This window comes from Sus scrofa, chromosome Y (genome assembly GCF_000003025.6).
Source record: "Sus scrofa isolate TJ Tabasco breed Duroc chromosome Y, Sscrofa11.1, whole genome shotgun sequence".
Classification (NCBI taxonomy): Eukaryota; Metazoa; Chordata; class Mammalia; order Artiodactyla; family Suidae; genus Sus; species Sus scrofa.
Window position 1 is genome coordinate 1,276,225 of NC_010462.3, and position 19,455 is coordinate 1,295,679.

The window sequence follows — 19,455 nt, forward strand, 5'->3', positions numbered from 1 at the left end:
GCACGGATGATGCAGGCACTTAGCCGAAGCCATCAAGCCTTTCTAGAGGGAGCCTCTTCTCATGGACTCCATCCAGGGGGAGGCTGAACATGGCTCGGATACGGCTGGTTACAAAGTATTCCTAATACAGTCTTGTGAATGGATGCTTTGATTCCTCTGTTTGTCAGGCGGCCAGAAAAACCAGTGCCCTGTCCCTCCTCCCTCCAGAAAATCCAAACCAAGTCGTCACTTTAAAACTTTCGACATGTGGCCTTTTGCTTGCAAAGGCTGTCTCCTTCATTTTGTTTTAAATCTGAACAGAGGGCATTACATTTCAAAAACATGGTTGGAAAAAAAAAAAGGAGGGAAAACTCACTTCTGTGGGGGAAAGATCATTTGGGGGGGCGGGATTGACCTATACCCACTACTCAATATAAAATAGATGGGTAGCAAGGACCTACTGCACAGCACAGAGAAATCCACTCAACTTGGCTGTACACCCTGAAACTAACATAATTTGTAAGGGAACTCTACCCCAACAAATTTATTTTTTAAAAAGGGGGGATGGGGCCAAAAAAAAAAAGAATTCAAAGCAATTCACCTCTGTGAGCCTTCCGGCCACTTCTCACCCAGAACTTCTCACTTCTGACACTTTGGGACACCAGTGGGGGAGGGGCAGCTCCCCACTGAGCACCGTCTCTCTGCAACACTAGCTGGGTGTCCTGAAGTCCAGTCCACGGATGATCTGGCCCGGGAGGGGCTCCATCCCACAGCACAGCTGTCCCTGCAGAGGCCGGTGACAAGACCCAGGTGGTCACCTGTGCCTCTGGCTGCCCCACTAGGACCGGAGGTTCCGAGGACCCTTTGCGTGGGTTTCCTCAGTTGCTCCAACAGTGCACAGAAGTCAAGGCAACTGCTACGTGTGCTGCCCCGTTTATTGTGCAACCAAGGCTGTGGAAAAGGACTTAAAAGCCAACGCAGCGTCCCAAGTCCAAGAGCTTCTGTGCCCGAGATTCTGGGGGCACCAGCCTCCCGACAGCGGGAAGGCTCCGCACCCGGAAGCTCTCCCCCGCTTCCCATTGGGATTTGCTCAGAGGCCTCCCCAAGGCAGCCGGGCCACTCGCTCAGCCCCCAACCCCATCCTCTTTCTGCACAATGGGGGTTCCAAGCTTCTAATCGGCTCCTAATGGGGTGACCAGCCCCATTCAGGAGCCCACAGAGAGGCACTTAAGTGGAACAGAAGACATCCTGCAAATCCCAAGGGACTGAGAAGTGGGGGGGGGGGGGGGGAAGAAAGACCCCAAATACAAAAACAAAAGATGCTCCTGGTGTTCTTGTCGCTTCGGAAATTCCAAGGGATTTAGGTTCTTTGTTGCCAAGAACCTGGGGTAAGACTTAAAGACACATTTTCTTTCACTGCACACCCGATGTCTTACGTCTTCTCAACTTTTTTTTCCCATTTTTTTCCGTATATAAAATAGAGCTTTAGGGTATTTATTTGATACATGGCTAGAAAAGAAAAGGGAAATAAATAAAAATTTGATTGAGAAAATGCAGAGAGGCTTTTTTTTTCTTTTTAGACCTCTTGGTCTGTATGAAGGAACATTTTAATTCCTGAGGGACATGAGAAAGATGTCAGTTGTGCTCTGGTGTATACAACACAAAAATTTTAAAGTCAATGAAAACAGGAAATCATGTTTTGGTGACATAGATTGAGATTTTTTTGGGGGGGAGGAGAGAAAAGTGTTGCACTAAACCTGAAAAGAGCAGAAAGCAGGACTCGCTGGAAGAGTGGGGGCTACTGGCTTTCCTGCAGCCCCCCCCCCGGGGGGGGTGATTAGCTCACGCACCCATTGACATCAGGGAGATCCTGGCAAGCCTGAAACTAAGCAGGACACTGGGGGGGCTCCTAGGCACAAGCCTCGCTGTGTGTCCCCCATGTCCTGTTTTTAGGGAATACGCTCCAGCCTCCAGGCCCTTCCCTGAGCCCCAAAGGGCAGGTGCCTACAGGTGCTGTTGGGGGAAGGGAGGGATGCAGAGACCAAGGAGGGGCCATCAGGAGACCACAGTGCCACCTGGGGGAAGGTCTTGGTTCCCCCTCAAGGGATACAGAGAACAATGTCCTTGAGCTCTTCTGCTGAAATAAACCCCCAACACAAATGCAAACCAGAGAGCTGAACCACCAGGACCAGTCGTGGGGCCACAAAACACCATCTCTGAAGAATGAAGGCTTGCATGCGATCCTTATCTGCAGCACTATTTTCCACTTGCAAACACGGTATTCGGGTCTTCGGGGCATTCGCCTGCTTGGTCCCCCATTGCCTGGCAAAGCAAGAAAGCTACTTATCTTCCTTCATCCAAAATGCTGCCTGCACATTTCTCTTTGGCACCAGTGGGCAGAGTTGTAGCAGGACTCACAGCCTCTAACTCCTACCTGAACTCAGCTTCCACTTTCTCCTGAAGCACCTCACAATCCTTTGGGTGCTTAGGACACTAGACAGCAGCTCAGCCCCTTGCTGGGGGCGGGGGGTGGGGGGAGACTTTTCAGCTGGGAAAATCACCACCCAAAGGCACCGGTACAGGAAATGCAGGGCATTCAACTGGCTGGGGAGAGGACACTTTACAGGCAGAGGGTTGACCCTAGAACAGTGACTGTTCCCCCTCACCTGTCACCTGCATGGCAGGTGACAGCTTTCCCCCTGCTCTGGGAAAGCCTAAGAAGGACTTTGAAAGCACACATAGGGGAGTTCCCTGGTGGCTCAGTGGGTTAAGGATCTGGCTCTGTCATTGCTAAGGCTCAGGTCACTGATGTGGCATGGGTTCAATCCCTAGCCCTAGAACTTCTGTAGGAGTTATATACGAATACACATAAAGCGTACAGAGAGAAATCTATCTCTATATTTATATGAGAGCAACAGCTACATCTATCTCCCCTGAAAAATAACGGAGGGGCCCAAAGTTTTAAAAATTTGACACAAGAAATTTAACTTTCTCTGAACATGGCAAATCACAGCTTTGAGACATCCGGTTTCCAATTTTACCAAAATCACCCTGAATGTATTTTCGTAATTTTCAACTGCAATAAGGCTGTTTTGGGTACGGACAGATGTACCCACTAAAGATGTCCACTTATAGTGAGAGGATAGCCAGAAAGGTCATTCTGATTTTGCTGCATTCTCACCTCCCCAGCACACATATGGGCAATTTGAGATTTTTTTTTTCCCCTCCAGGATGCATTTCTGTCACCTAAATAGAAGAACGTTATATATATCTTTTGTCTTTTTCAGGCCACATCTGTGGCATGTGGAGCTTCCCAGGCTAGGGGACCAGTCAGAGCTACAGCCATCGGCCAGCCTACCCCGCAGCCACAGCTATGTGAGATCTGAGCCGTGTCTGCAACCTACACTGCATCTCATGGCAACGCCTGATCCTTAACCCACCGAGTCAGGCCAGGGATCGAACCCGCTTCCTCATGGAGACTCGTCAGATTCATTTCCACTGCACTGAGCCATGACGGGAACTCTGACAAACATGCATTATTTATGAATAAAGGCCCAGCCTGGAAAGTGACTTTATGGAACCTTAAGAGGGGGTAGTGTTCCCTCAACTATTTCTCACCAGTTTTCTTCACAAGACAAGTGTTATGTGAGAGCTGGCTACAATTAACATTCCTAAGACCACAAACAGAAATGTTAGCAGAAATGAGGGCCACGGGTTTGTGGACGTCTCTGGAGGAAGGAAAACGTGGCTCCACACGTGGGCCTTAAATTATTACGAGCTCTTAAGAGACTCCTTTTTTTTTCTTTGTCTTTTTGCCATTTCTAGGGCCACTCCCCCACCATATGGAGGTTCCCAGGCTAGGGGTCCATTCGGAGCTGTAGCCGACGGCCTACACCAGGGCCACAGCAACGTGGGATCTGAGCCACGTCTGCAACCTACACCACAGCTCACGGCAATATCAGATCCTTAACCCACTGAGCAAGGCCAGGGATCGAACCTGTAACCTCACGGTTCCTAGTCAGATTCGTTAACCACTGAGCCATGATGGGAACTCCTCAAGAGGCTCCTTGCAAACACAGCATAAGACATCCCCCCCATGCTTCAGTGGGTTAAGAACCTGACATTTTCTCCATGAGGATGCGGGTTGGATCCCTGGCCTCCATCAGTGGGTTAAGCATCCAGCATGGCTTCAAGGTGAGGTGTAAGTCACAGATGGGGCTGGAGTCCAGTGTTGCCCTGGCTGTGGTGTAAGCCTGCAGCTGCAGTTCCGATTTAACCCCTAGCCTGGGAACTTTCCTATGTTGTAGGTGCAGCCCGAAAAAGAAAGAAGAAAAGCAAAACAAAACAAAACTCCAGTGCTATTATCTCCCATCACTAGCAGCATGACAGAAATGGCTTGGTACCCTGCAGACGGACGGCTGCCCATCACGCGGCATGGTGACGGATTAATAACAGGTGGCAGTAGAGGAAATCTATGTGCAAACAGATGTGGCAGCAACAGCCAGTAGGATGAGTCATACGTGCTGGAATATCAATAACGCATTCACCTTTCTTGGGAATGACCTCCTCCCCAAGCACTTCCTTCTAGAAATTCGGCTCAGTGATGGAGCCTGAGTGCTCACGATGAATAGAAATATCAAACGTTGGACCCATTAACCCAGCCCTGGACACTGAGGACACTGCCAGGGATGTATGGGATCAGAGAGAGGAAACAGGAGACCCACCCAAGAGGCATACGTGCCCACTGCCCACTCTCCATCCTCCGTGCCCCACTGGAAGGGCAGCCCCAAATCTTCTCCCTCCCAGTCATTCTCAGCCTTCTTCCACTCCACCCTAGATGCGAACTGGGGGTCCGGGGATCCTATTCCCCCCTCGTGTTGCCCTGCTCACCCCTGACCAGCTTCCAAATATTCTGATGCTGGTGGGAAGTTCATGCATCAGAAAAAGAAATAGCTGGAGGAGACGTAAAGGATTACTCCGTGTAATTTTCCAGAATCCGAGCAGAGGAGTTCAAAAGGAAGAACTCGTCATGCAGCAGCTCTTCAAGTGGGTTTTAAACCCTCTTTGAGGACGGTAGCCTCATTCAAGGAACAAAGGAAGGGAACAAAGAGAAGAGGAGAGAGGAGGGGAGGGAAGATGACAGAAGAGATGCAACAAGAAAGGAAGAGAAAAGCCAAAACCACCTCCCCAAATACCTCCTGATCATCTCCAAAGGCTCATAAGTTGCCTTTCCACGTATCTGAGCGCGTCCTGAAAACAGCAGGGTTTATTTCAGTAGCATAACTAAGTTGTGCAAAACCCGTCGGTCGTTTAAAAGGCACTTTCCCAAATCCTCATATTTCATACATGGGCTTGGGCCCTAGTTTATCATTGAAATGACCTTGTCCTTGAAGCATAGAGCATGCACTCGACTTGAGGCCTTGCACGAAATTACGGGAATCAGGAGGCAGGAGACAACAGAGGTTTCCTCTTGAGTGCTCTCCGAGGCCACAGGTAATGCCCCTGGCCTTTCCATTATGTAAAAGAGAGCAGCGACAGCACTTCTGAAACACAACCCACCCATTAGAGCGGCGATGCCACCTGACATTTCAAGTCATTTGGGTTCTGCGGCAGTGAGCAGAGGAGGATGGCAGGTGAGAATTGCGTTGAGAATGTCCCTTAGGGGCTGTCCCGCCAGGAAGCCAGGGGGACAGGCTCGTGGGAACAAAGGGATGGAAAATGGAGCCAATGAATGACAAGGAGCAGTCGTGACAGAACAGCACGAGAGCAGAGGACTGTCCAGCCCTGTGCTGGGTCACACGAGTGGACCTTCATATCAAATGCCACCTGGGAACGTCATGGGAAAGCCATCATAAGAGATGAGAAAAAGGCGGGGCGGGGGGCAAAAAAGGTTTGTCTCGGATTAGTGAGGGAGACAAATGAGGACAAGCTGATAAATTAGGAGCTGGGGAAACCCTGCTTATATACAAGCTACGTAAACAAGAACCTGCTGTCCAGCACAGGGAACTCGATTCAATATCTTCTAATAACCTACAAGGGAAGAGAATCTGAAAAAGCACATGCACGCACACACACGCACACACACACACACACACACATAAAACTGAATCACTGTTCTATACACCTGAAATTAAGACACAACATTGTAAATTAACTACACTTTTTTTTTTTTGCTTTTTGCTTTTTGCTTTTTGCTTTTTAGGGCAGCATCTAGGGCATAGGGACGTTCTCAGGCTAGGGGTCGAATTGGAGCTGCAGTTGCTGGCGTACCCTACAGCCACAGCAACAGCAGATCCGAGCCATATCTGGGACCTACATCACAGTTCATGGCAACGCCAGATCCTTAACCCACTGAGCAGGGCCAGGGATCGAACCCACATCTTCATGGATCCTAGTCAGGTTCGTTACCACTGAACCACAATGGGAACTCCCTACATCCACTGTAATTTTTAAAAATGATGCAAATGAACTTATTTACAAACTGGAAGGAGTCACAGACAGAGGAAACAAACTTGGGATTGCCAGGGGGGACGTGGAGTGAGGGATCAATTAGGAATTTGGGATTGGCAGACACACACAATTCTATATAAACCAGATAAACAACAGGGACCTACTGTCTCGCAGAGGGAACTCTATTCCATATCTTGCAAGAACCTATAAGGGACAAGAATCTGAGAAAGAATATGTATATGTATATACACATATAAAATATATTATGTATTCAGTTATATAACTGAATCACTTTGCTCTACATCCAAAACACACATTATACATCAAGTCCACTTCAATTACAAAAGAGAAAGAAAAAACAAAAACTCTGCACAGCAGAAAAAAATTAAAATAATAAAAAAAGAAAAAGCAAAAGTTGAGTGATGTTGCAGATAATATTGGGAATGTTCTGAGAATTTCTCAACCTTGGCACTTACTGATATTTGGGGCCAGCTGCAACCTGCTTGTGGGGGCAGTCCTGGACACTGAGGGACATTTATAGAAGCATCCTTGCCCCCATGCTCTCAAGGTCAGAAGCACCCCCTCCCCCGGTTATGGCAACTAAAAAGGATTCCACCTCTCTCTTGAGTGGCAAAGGGATGCCACTTGAGGACCCGCATCAACTGAATGATGGAGTATGTCCCTTTCAGTCTTTAGGATACAGGATGACTCATAATTCTAGGGCAGGGGGTCTACTGTTCTGTTGGTCCTACATGTTCTGTGCATCTGGGAGGGTCTGTATCTGGTATAATATATACCCTTGATGTCTATGTCCACGGATATACAAATCTAAGAGCACCTTTCCTCCTCGAGCTCATCCAGACGCAATTCCTGGTTGTCTCATCGGACAGTCAAAGATTTCAAGGAATGTCATTTCTTTTTTTTTCTATTTTTATTTTCCCACTGTACAGCAAGGGGGTCAGGTTATCCTTACATGTATACATTACAATTACATTTTTCCCCCACCCTTTCTTCTTTTGCAACATGAGTATCTAGACAAAGTTCTCAATGCTATTCAGCAGGATCTCCTTGTAAATCTATTCCAAGTTGTGTCTGATAAGCCCAAGCTCCCGATCCCTCCCACTCCCTCTCCCTCCCATCTGGCAGCCACAAGTCTCTTTTCCAAGTCCATGATTTTCTTTTCTGAGGAGATGTTCATTTGTGCTGGATATTAGATTCCAGTTATAAGTGATATCATATGGTATTTGTCTTTGTCTTTCTGGCTCATTCCACTCAGTATGAGATTCTCTAGTTCCATCCATGTTGCTGCAAATGGTATTATGTCATTCTTTTTTATGGCTGAGTAGTATTCCATTGTGTATATGGACCACATCTTCCGAATCCAATCATCCGTTGATGGACATTTGGGTTGTTTCCATGTCCTGGCTATTGTGAATAGGGCTGCAATGAACATGCGGGTGCATGTGTCTCTTTTAAGTAGAGCTTTGTCTGGATAGATGCCCAAGAGTGGGATTGTGGGGTCATATGGAAGTTCTATGTATAGCTTTCTAAGGTATCTCCAAACTGTTCTCCATAGTGGCTGTACCAGTTTGCATTCCCACCAGCAGTGCAGGAGGGTTCCCTTTTCTCCACAGCCCTCCAGCACTTGTTATCTGTGGACTTATTAATGAGGGCCATTCTGACTGGTGTGAGGTGGTATCTCATGGTAGTAGGAATGTCATTTCTGATGCGATGCTTATGCAAAACCCACTGTTCTCTTCCCACCTTCGAGAGGAGCCCATTCCAATGTGTCAAGAGGGCCTCCATTTCTGCCCCCTACCTCATCTCTTTTTATTTACACATTGAGGCACTTTTTAAACGGGGGAGACAATGAATATTTTTATCACAATGTGCATCATTTGAGAGACCTCTTGAGACTTCTGAAATGAAAACCAATACGGTTTATCCATTTTTATGGACAGAGTCAGGCTGTCTCTCCAACCCCTGTCCCCAACCTTCATATGTTCAACCTTCATATGTTCAACCTTCATATGCTCCAACCCCCAGGACCTCAGAATATAACTGTGTTTGGAGACAGGTCTTTCAAGAGGGGATGGAGGTAAGTGAGGTCACAAGGGGGGTCCTGATCGCCCAAGATGGGGGTCCTTAGAAGAAGAAGACCTCAGGACACAGACATGTACAGAGGGATGGCCCTGTGGGGACATGGGGAGGAGACAGCCATCCACACGCCCAGGAGAGACGACTCAGGAGGGACCAGCTCTGCCCACCCCTGGGGCTCGGGCTCCAGCCTCCAGGATGGCGAAGGGTAAGTATCTGATGTTGAAACCATCCATCTGTGGTATTTTATTATGGTGCCCCAAGCAGATTAATCTACTCACGGTGTGCATTACCAATGCTTGCTGATGAATAACTTTGGCTTCATTTGGAATCAAGCAAAAAAGACACAATATGGCATTTTTTAACTGAAATATCTACTTCTTATCCCTCGATGATGCTTATGGAATGAATAAAACATGGAAGCACAGAACTATTATTGTTCGTGTTACGTTCCATTCACATTTATGTAAAATAATTCATGATCCCAGTAGAGAGTTCAAAACACGTTTTCTTCACATGAACAAGAGGACACGTATTCCCTCGGATGATTATTGTATTTTAAAGTAAAACTGTTTCCACTTTCTTCACATCCTGTATTAATCATGTTTAGATTTGCTTCCTGTCTTTAGTTACTTTCGAGTGCAGCAGACAGAGTGCCAGACAATCGTATTTCAACACTAGAATAGAAAAAGACTTCAGCTAAATATTGAACTAAAACCTCCATCGATCGCAGCTCTTCCTGCGTTTAAGAATTCTGCCCCTAAACGGCTGAGAAAACAAACGTCTATAGGTGTTAAGGACTGCATCTATAGACATCACTTGCTTGTCCCATCCATCGATAAGCATTCCTCTCACCTTGAAAGATGAAAATAAGTGTCCATGTAGACTCCTCAAGAGAAGGGTCCTTACAGGCTCAGGACAATAGGATGCTTTAAAGGGACTTAACATGGTCTTTATTATCTGGTTGTATTTTTCTTTTTATGGCTGCACCTGGAGCCTATGGAAGTTCCCAGGGTATGGGTCCAATCGGACCTGCAGCTGCAGGCTTCTAGCACAGCCACGGCGATGCCAGATCTGAGCCACGTCTGCCCCCTACACTGCAACTTGCAGCAACACCAGATCCTCAAAGCTACCAAGTGGGGCCGGGGATTGAACCTGCATCCTGCTGTATCCGATGTCAGGTTCTTAACCTAGGGAGCCACATCTCAAACTCCTCTGATATTTATTGTATAAGCAGCATTTAGACATCAAGTATTTTGCAAAATGTTTGTGGATTGCTAAATATGATCATGAATCACATAGAGAAATACATGACAGAAGACAGGCGGAAAAAAAAACCTGCCAGGTCATAATCCTAGAAAATTTTCCATTTGGAGACCATGTATTGCAGAGGAGAGGATACCAGTCATTATATAAATTAAATGCTAAGAAATACCATAAGATAGCACTTAGGTGTGGAATCTAAAACATGGCACAAAATGGAAAGAGACTCTCAGACATAGAGAACGGACGTGTGATTGCCAAGGGGGAGGGGGAGGGTGGGATGGACGGGGAGTTTGGGGTGAGTAGATGCAAACTGGGACATTGAGAATGGATAAGCAACGAGGTCCTACTGTGCAGCACAGGGAACTCTATCCAGTCTCTTGGGATAGACCAGGATGGAAGAGGAGTTCCTGGCTCAGAAGAAACAAAATCTGACTAGGATCCATGAGGATGCAGGTTCAATCTCTGGCCTCAATCAGTGGGTTAAGGATCCAGTGTTGACATGAGCTGTGGTGTAGGTCGCAGACGCAGCTCAGATCCTGCATTGATGTGGCTGTGGTGTAGGCCAGTGGCTACAGCTTCCGATTCAACCCCTAGCCTGGGAACATCCATAGACTGAAGGTATAGCCCTAAAAAAAGACAATAAAAAAATGATGGAAGCTAGTATGAGAAAAAGAATGTACATATGACATGTTTGCTGTACAACAGACATTGAAAAAAAATTGTAAATCAACTCTAATAAAATTTTTTTAAAAAATAAAAATTACTTGCGTTGTGAATAGCTGGTGGATTATCTGGTCCAGAGTATTTTATACTAGTTGAAGGGAAGAAATTATACTCAAAGTACCTGATCAAGATGTAGAATCTGTCCTACTTTCTAGCACACAGGACAGAATGACACACCACGGTAAGATAGAAATTGAGAATGTCAGTTATATTTACTCATGACATGGAGGGAGGGGAAGGGAGGCCACACTCAGTGGATTTTCCATTTTTGTTTTTGTTTCTTTCTTTTTAGGGTCACCCTGGGGTATATGGAGTTCCCAGGCTAGGGGTGGAATTGGAGCTGTAGCGACCAGCCTATATCACAGCCGCAGCAAATCGGGATCAGAGCTACATCTGCGACCTACACCACAGCTCACGGCAATGCTGGATTCTTAACTCACTGAGGGAGGCCAGGGATCGAACCTGTGCCTTCAAGGATACTAGTCAGGTTACAAACTGCCACAATGGGAACTCCTGGATTTTCCATTTTCTTTTTTTTTGTTTGTTTATTTTATTTTATTTTTGTCTTTTTGCTATTTCTTTGGGCCGCTCCTGCAGCATATGGAAGTTCCCAGGCTAGGGGTCCAATCGGAGCTGTAGCCCCCGGCCTATGCCAGAGCCACAGCAACGCAGGATCCGAGCCGCGTCTGCAACCTACACCACAGCTCACGGCAATGCCAGATTGTTAACCCACTGAGCAAGGGCAGGGATTGAACCTGCAACCTTATGGTTCCTCGTCGGATTTGTTAACCACTGCGCCACGACGGGAACTCTGGATTTTCCATTTTCTGAATGGATGTTGCCTCAAGGTTGTAATTCTGTGTGCTAATGTGACCTCCGCAACGGAATCAATGATAATGAACCCCTTTTTTCCATGGTCACAGGTCATATATTCATAAGGAATGATAAAGTTATCCTATCATTCAAATGTTTGGAAGAAGATCATCATTGATATTTCAATGCAATCAGTGTTTGGTTTTTAACTGAGAGTGTTAGAAAGTCTAGCCAATTGAAAACTTCTCAGTCAGTTCCTGTCATGTGGGTTTTGAAGACCACCCTTGGGTCTGCTGATTAGCAGGAAGGAGTGAAAACTCTCAGAATAGCTCTGTTCTCATGGTTGTGATTTTTGATGGTGATAGGACACAAATCAAGAAGAGCAAAGGAAAAAGATGCTGAGGCCAGTGTCCAGAAAAAAAACAGGCATGAATTGTCCTCTTGTGATGGCATTGTATGCACAATGCTGACTTCTGCCAATAACCAAATGTGACAATACTTGGGGAGTACAGGCACATCTGGGGCTTCCCCATCCACTGACTCAACCAACCACAGACTGAAAATCTTAGAAAATATTCCAGAAATTTCCCAAAGGCAAATGTGAATTTGCCACACAGTGACAAGCATTTGCATGGCATTTTTATTGCATGAGGTATTCCAAGTCAATGGGAGGTGATGCCATTCTATAGGAGGATGTGTATGGATCAGATGTCAATAGGATGCCATTATATTTTAGTCTTTTTAGGACCAAACCCCTGGCATATGGAAATTCCCAGGCCAGAGGTCCAATTGGACTGTAGATGCTACCCTATACCACAGCTACAGCAACACCAGATCTAAGCCACGTCTGTGACCTACACTACAGCTCCTGGCAATGCTGGATCCTTAACCCACTGAGGAGGGCCATGATAGAACCCGTGTCCTCATGGACACTAGTTGGTTCATAACTGGCTGAGCCACAACGGGAACTCCTAGGACATGATTTTAGACAAGGAACTTGAGCATCCCTGGATTCTGGTTTCCAAAGGGGTCCCAGAACCAATCCACTGCAGGGGATGACTGTGTTTTCAGGGATGCTCACCCAAGCCTCGATGTTCAGGGTTTGTATGGGTGTCTGGAGCAGCTGCATGGCCGATTTTGCTTACCCACTATCCAGTCCTTTCAGAGATCAAAGAGATACAGTGTGGCCCAAAGCCCCAGTTACTAAAATAAAGGGGGAGGGGAGTGGTCACCATAAATCGCCTTGTTAACATAAATCTAGCAATATGGCTCAAGGATCCAGAGCTACAAAGACAGTCCCATCTGCCCACTATCCCAAAGTCTCACAGCTTCTCTCAGAGCAGCTGATTGGGTCTGGTCCTTAAGACCTTGAGGACTTGTGGGGTTTGGGCAACCCTCGTCTGCTGTGTCAACACTTTACTGCCCCACTGTAGACAGACATGCTTGACACCGTGAAACAGATAATGTGAATTACAAAATCCCTCAGGGCTTAAAACTAGCATCTCATTATGAATTATTAATGGAACGTCCATTGTTTAAAATTTCATTTTATTGATTTATTGTTTTTAGGGCTGCACCTGGGGGCATACAGACATTCCCCCAGTCTACACCACAGCTGCAGCAATGTGGGATACAAGCCTCATCTGCTACCTAGCCATGGCTTGGGGCAATGCTAGATCCTTAACCCATTGAGCGAGGCCAGGCATCAAACCCGCATCCTCATGGATACCCGTCGGGTTCTTAACCCACTGAGCCACAGCGGGAACTCTGGAATGTCCATTTTAAGACCTTGCTGGACGTTATCCTCTGACTTGAATAGGTATTGTGTACACATGAGATTCACTCACCATGTATATTTAATCTTCCCAACCACCTTATAGTACCCATACTGGTGCTGTCTTGTGAGGAAAAAGGCAGTTCTTGAAACAGTGTTTTGCTTCAAGTCACGTGAAGCTTCTAAAGGGACAGAGGAAGACTAACTGTGCTTTCAAACTCAAGTCCACTGCTTTAAAATCACTCTATGTGGCAGGTTAGGGCCTCGGTGTTTAAAACAAGACTAAAAGTGTGCTGTGCTTTACGTTATGAATGAAGTTTGGATACAGTTAGTACATGAAGTGTGAGACATGGGTAGCCTTAAGTTGTCTCTAGTTTATAAAAATAATGAGCTCGATGGCCATCTTGTTGGGCACATTGGTGACAGATTGCGAGGGCTTATCCCACAGTGATCCTGGAGGGTCTCAGGAGTGTCTCAGCTTGGTCGGATCCTGGGCCTTTGTACCACATAGATCTCATCATTTCTGCACCCCTGGGCTCTAGGTCCCAGTCCATTCCTTGAATTGTGGCCATATTTTCCTTGTGTCCTTATGGATCTGGCTAGCCTCCTTCCTGGCCCTCTCGGTCCATTCATCTTTTGAGTGAGACAGACTAGTCCTTCTGAAGGGCACAGCCCCTCCTGGTCCTCCCTGCCCCTCTGGTGTTACCAGGAGGACACCCAGGGCCACCATGAGCTGCCCACTCGTTCTCTGGGCTCCTCCCTCCCCCTCCCAGCCATTCCAAGCCCCCATCATCTCCCAAACAGTATTTCCTACCTCTGCATCTTCCCACACATCATTCCCTCTGCAAGGATGCTCTTTCCTCCTGTCTGTTGTTCTTTGGAGTCAAAGGAAGCATTACTCCCTTTTGGAAAGAGTTCACTGATGCATCCTAGAGACACTTTATGGTCTCGTAGCTCCTTGAGTGAACCTCTAGTATACAGCTCTGTCAACAAATGTCCTGTCATCTTCTCTGCTGCATTTGTCACCATACTGCAAGTATTTCGAAAGAAACAATACTTTCTTTGGTTTTGCAACTTTTTTTTTTTTTTTTTTAAACAGCAGCACCTGCATATGGAAGTTCCCAGGCTAGGGGTCACATTGGAACTGTAGCTGCTGGTCTACACCACAGCCACAGCAACACCAGATCCAAGCTGTGTCTGCAACCTACTCTGTAGCTTGTGGCAATGTTGGATCCTTAACCTACTGAGCGAGGCCAGGGATGGAACCCCCATCCTCAGGGACGCTATGTGGGTTCTTAACCCGCTGAGCCACAGTGGAAACTCCTGCTCTTGCATCTTCAGTGTTGGAATAGAGTAGATTTCCAATTCACATTGCATAAATCACTCAGTACACAGGCAGACCTAGCAGATACTGTGGGTTTGCTTCCAGACCACCACAAAAAAGCAAACATTGCAATAAGGCAAATATGACAATAAAGGAGTCCCCCTAATCTTTTGGTTTCCCAGCACTTTTGAAAGTTAGGCTTCTACTAGACCATAGCCTATTAAGTATTCCACTACTAAAAAAAAATTAAAAATAAAGACCTGAATTAAAAAGTGTTTTATTGCTAAAAAATTCTCACCAATGTCTGAGCATTCACAGAGGGGCAATTTTTTTCTAATGGTAACATCAAAGACCACTGATCACCATAGCAAACAGAATCATAGTGAGAAAGCTTGAAACACTGCAGGAATTACCAAGACACAAAATGAGCCAAAGCTCTTGGAAAATGGCACCAACAGAGTTGCTCCATGGAGGGATGCCCCAAACGTTTCATTTGTACAAAATGCACTATGACGCGCCATAAAACAAAGCACAATAATAATACAAAGTGTACCTGTAATTAAAGCCTCTACATGGGCTTTTTGTTTGTTTGTCTTATACCTGTATTGATATTTAAAACAAAATTCTTTCTCAATATTTTTGTCAAATATATCACACTAGACGACCACGTTTGTTTTTCTCAAGTTTGTTTCCCCTCCTCTGAGAAGATCGCTTCACAAGCATAGGCACCAAATAGCAATTTTGTTAAGTCTCTTGAAAATACATCATGAGATGAATGCATAAGGACGTGGTATACATATATATATGTGTGTGTGTATACATATGTGTGTATATATACACATACATATATATATATGTATACACACACACATATATGAACACAATGGAGTATTACTTAGCCATGAAAAAGAACTTCTGCCATTTGCATCAACATGGATGGACCTGGAGGGTATTACACTAAGTGAAATAAATGAGACATAGAAAGAAAAATACTGTATGATAGCATATGTAGAATATAAAAAAAACACAACTGACTAGTGAAGATAAAAAAAAAAAAGCAGATTCACAGAGACAGAGAACAAACTAGTTGTGACCCCTGTGGGGGAGGGAGGGGGAGTGTAAGATAGATGGACGGGAATAAGAGGTTAAAAACTATTAGGCATAAAATAAGTAAGCTACAAAGGGAGTTCCCTGGTGGCCTAGTGGTTAAGGACTTCACATGGTCACTGCTGTGGCTCAAGTTACTGCTGTGGTGCAGGTTCCATACCTGGCCTGGGACCTTCCCCATGGTGTGGGTGTGGCCAAGAATAATAGTAAAATTAATAGTAATCATAAAATAAAAAGCAATAACATGATAATAATAAACTACACCATGGGGAATATAGTCTTTTGTAATGTCTGTCAATGGAATATAACCTTATAAATGCTCTAAAAATTAAACAAAAATAAAATAAAGACTGTGAGAATTTGCAATCCCATATCATGGGAGGTGCCCCACCCCGACCCCCGCGGCAGACCTCCCGAGGTCTCCCATTCTCAGCATCACAACAAGCCTCTCCTAACAAGGCTGTGTGATTCCTCACCACTGATGAAACTCCATCACCGAAGACCTCTGCCCACCTCTGTGGATCCCTGCGCAAGTTTCATTCGTTATTGTTTTACCTGGTCTCTACTGCGTTTTCTTCTCCCTGTAAAGAGGCTTTGGCGTTCGCCAGCTCTTTAAGGGCACCGGTCTCAAGCCCGTTTCTAATGAGTTTCCTCTGCCACACGTGGTCTCCTCTCTCCGCTGTTCTTTCCGTAGACTCTTCGGCAGTGAGCTTGCGCGAGGACCACCTACAGGTTCGCAGGTGCACGGGCTGCAGGGCGCCACCGCCACGGCCCCTGCGTGGTAGGCCTGGAGCAGGACCGAGGATTTGCTTGGCCCCACAGGTGCTCAGGCGACGCCGATGCTGCTGACCTGGGGCCTGGCTTTGAGACTCGGGGCTCTACCAGCAAGCTCGGCTGTGTACTGTTTGCCATACGCACAGCTGGCACCACTTCACTCACACGTGACATGGCCCCACGCAGGTAGGCGGAATCCGGCCTTTCATTGGCTCCGTACCACGTGGCTTTACTGCGGTTTCAGGTGGGCAGCAGTGCTGAGTCCTGGCTGAGTTTTCCGCTCCCTTCCCTGCCTCCAGCGCTCCCTGGATTCCGTGGTGGGCACCCTCCCTCCTCTGGGTCTAGACACCTGCGGCCCCCCCTGCTCTGCTCCTGGTGGCTGAAGATGAGCAGCAGGTAAGTCCCTTTCCGCTTCTGCTTCTGGGAAGCTACCTGGTTGCTCTCGCTCCGAATCTGTGACCCTATGTTCGCTCTGGCCGTTTCTGGTTTGCCTGCTCTGATTGGTTTTCGGCTTGTGGTTCAGAATTGGAAGTTGGCTTTTTCCGTGCCAGTGGGTCCTGGGCCTGGCATTCCTGGGCCTGACTTCAGATGCCCTTCTTCTCTGCTTTGCGCAGGTGGCTTCTTTACTCAGTGGAAGAACTCTGTTGCTATGTCTGTGCCGGCTGCCCAGTTCCCTCTCCTGATTTCTGTGTATCTGACAATGCTGGCTTGTTGTTTTGGTGTTGTTTCCTTCTAAGAATGCTCCCTTTTCAGTAAGATCAAGCCCCTGGAAGACTGCAAGGATCCAATGATACCTACATGCAGGACTTAGATCCCAGCAAGTGGACTGTTTTATTTCCCTTTTAAGCCTGTGTCAAAGCAGGGCTAGGGGCTTGCTCTCCAAAGTGTCTGAGCGGCTTTCTGCCACTGGGATGCTTGTTGGAAAGGCAGAGGGCTTCGTGCCCCACCTCACGTGGACTGAGTTAGAATCCACGTTGGAACAAGAGCCCCAGCTGATTTGCATACACCTTGTAAAGAACAGATGTGTGGTATAAGGGGGCACTTGGCCCACCTGAGACTAATTGTGACTCACCCTCATCAATCCCTTTATCCGCCTTCCTTATCACCACTGATGTCGTTTTTACAAACCCGTGCTGGTGAGTTTCCACTGGCACTGAACTCCCACCAACAGCCCCAGGTTGTGCAGGAACCCAGAGCATGCACAGCTGGCAGTGGCTGTTTGCTGGTCAATTTCTTGCACAAGGTCTTTTCAACGATGTCAAATCCCAAAGGAGTATCTCTTCATGCTTTTGGCCATGATCTTAGGCAGGCCTGGGTGACAGGGAGGCTGGGTCTGGGGGGGATGACAGCCACTCAGCTTCAACAATACACTCCAGGTGCTTAACGGGATACTGGCCCAGGTAGTTGGCCATGCAAACATCTCTCATCAGCATGTGCTACAGAGGAGGTGTTGAAAGTGGGTCAGGCTGGGTGAACAAACCCCATCCCAGAACTTCTGGGGTGGGCGGGGCCAGAAGTATGGGGCTGGACTGTGACCTCAGAAGGGCCTTTTGGCCAGAAACCCATCCCTGAAGGAACAGGACTCCAGCCAGTGACTGAGCCTGCAAGTCAGGTCCACCCACCGTGGGGAGGGCTTCGTAAGACCCATGCATTCAGCGTCAGAGCCTCATTCGGGATAGGCCTACAGCCCCGAGAGGAGGAAGCTGCCGCGCAACCTGGAGACCCAGGCAGACAGGTCCTTATTCACAGGCAGAGCCATCGAAAGAAATGGAGGGTCCAGAATCCAAGCTGGCTTTGTGGGATCCTGAGTAATTTCACCCTCACGTGGTCTTCCTCAGCAAATGAAAACGCATGTACAGCCTCTAATAGAGGACTAACTAGTAGATGCTTAATTCAAAGCTAGTTATTACGTTCATGATAGAGGGAATCCTATTCTTTTTTTAAATTTATTGTAGTTGATTTATGATGTTGTGCCAATTTGTGCTGTATCACAGTGACCCAGTTATGCATATATATATATATATTCTTTTTATCACATTATCCTCCATCATGTTGTGTCACAAGTGATTGGATATAGGTCCCTGTACTGTACAGCAGGACCCCATTGCTTTATCCACTCCCAATGTAGTAGTTTGCATCTCCTAACCCCAAACTCCCAGTCCCTCCCACTCCCTCTCCCTCAGCGACCCCAAGACTGCTCTCCCATGTCTGTGAGTTTGTTTCTTTCTTATACATAGATTCATTTGCATTAGCCTCTCCATGTGAGTGATAGCATGTGGTATTTGTAATCCTATTCTTTCGTGATCCTACAGACCTCAGAGGTCCCCAGGTTTTCTGAATTCTGACCCCAATGGTTGGAGTGCTGCGTAGCTAGTGCAGTACTTTGCTCAGGATCTGAGCAGAAGGAAGCACGCATGCTCAAGGCACACCTGCTTCCTTAGGTACATGGAGAAGGTGGCGATGCCAACAGGTAGCCCTAGAAAATCTGGGTTCCGTGACGATCAGGAGGACTGATTCCACCTGCAACCTGCTGCTGAGGTCTGTGGCTTTTGGGAAGTAGATGTTACTCTGTACCTCAGCCTCTGCACCTAGAGGAATTGAATTAGATGGCCTGAGGTAACTGGCCGAGCAAACTCTTCCACGTGATCTTCCTAATAGGGAAATTAGTGGGACTTGCCAGATTAAGCACTGTGACTTTCAGGATGGTATGTAGCCTTTGTAAGTGCGGCTATTTACATTTACAAGAAATTGAAGTGTAGCCCACCTTGTCCCCTTACCTCCAGGCAGTCAGCAAGGTGGGGCCATGTTGATGAGGGGGGTGGGGCTATGTTGATGAGGGGGTGGGGCCATGTTGATGAGGGTGGGGCCATGTTGATGAGGGTGGGGCCATGTTAATGAGGAGGTGGGCTATATTGATGGGGTGGGGCCATGTTGATGAGGAGGTGGGGCCATGTTGATGAGGGGGTGGGGCTATGTTGATGAGGGTGGGGCCATGTTGATGAGGAGGTGGGCTATATTGATGGGTGGGGCCATGTTGATGAGGAGGTGGGGCCATGTTGATGAGGAGGTGGGGCCATGTTGATGGTGGTGGGGCCACTCTGATGAGGAGGTGGAGCCATGTTGATAAGAAAGGTGGAGCCATGCTGAT

The 19,455-nt window shown here is 47.0% G+C and overlaps 1 protein-coding gene across 1 annotated transcript in view; it reads right to left on the reverse strand.

The window, feature by feature from the left end:
* Positions 1,307-19,455, reverse strand: part of LOC110257942 — a 33,241-nt gene continuing 15,092 nt past the window's right edge. The window contains exons 4-6 of the mRNA XM_021080956.1: positions 16,089-16,411; positions 13,917-14,132; positions 1,307-2,301 (exon numbers count right to left, since the gene is read on the reverse strand). Of these exons, the coding sequence (XP_020936615.1) occupies positions 2,079-2,301; positions 13,917-14,132; positions 16,089-16,411 (762 nt within the window). The 3' untranslated portion in view covers positions 1,307-2,078. The remainder of the gene's footprint in view (positions 2,302-13,916; positions 14,133-16,088; positions 16,412-19,455) is intronic.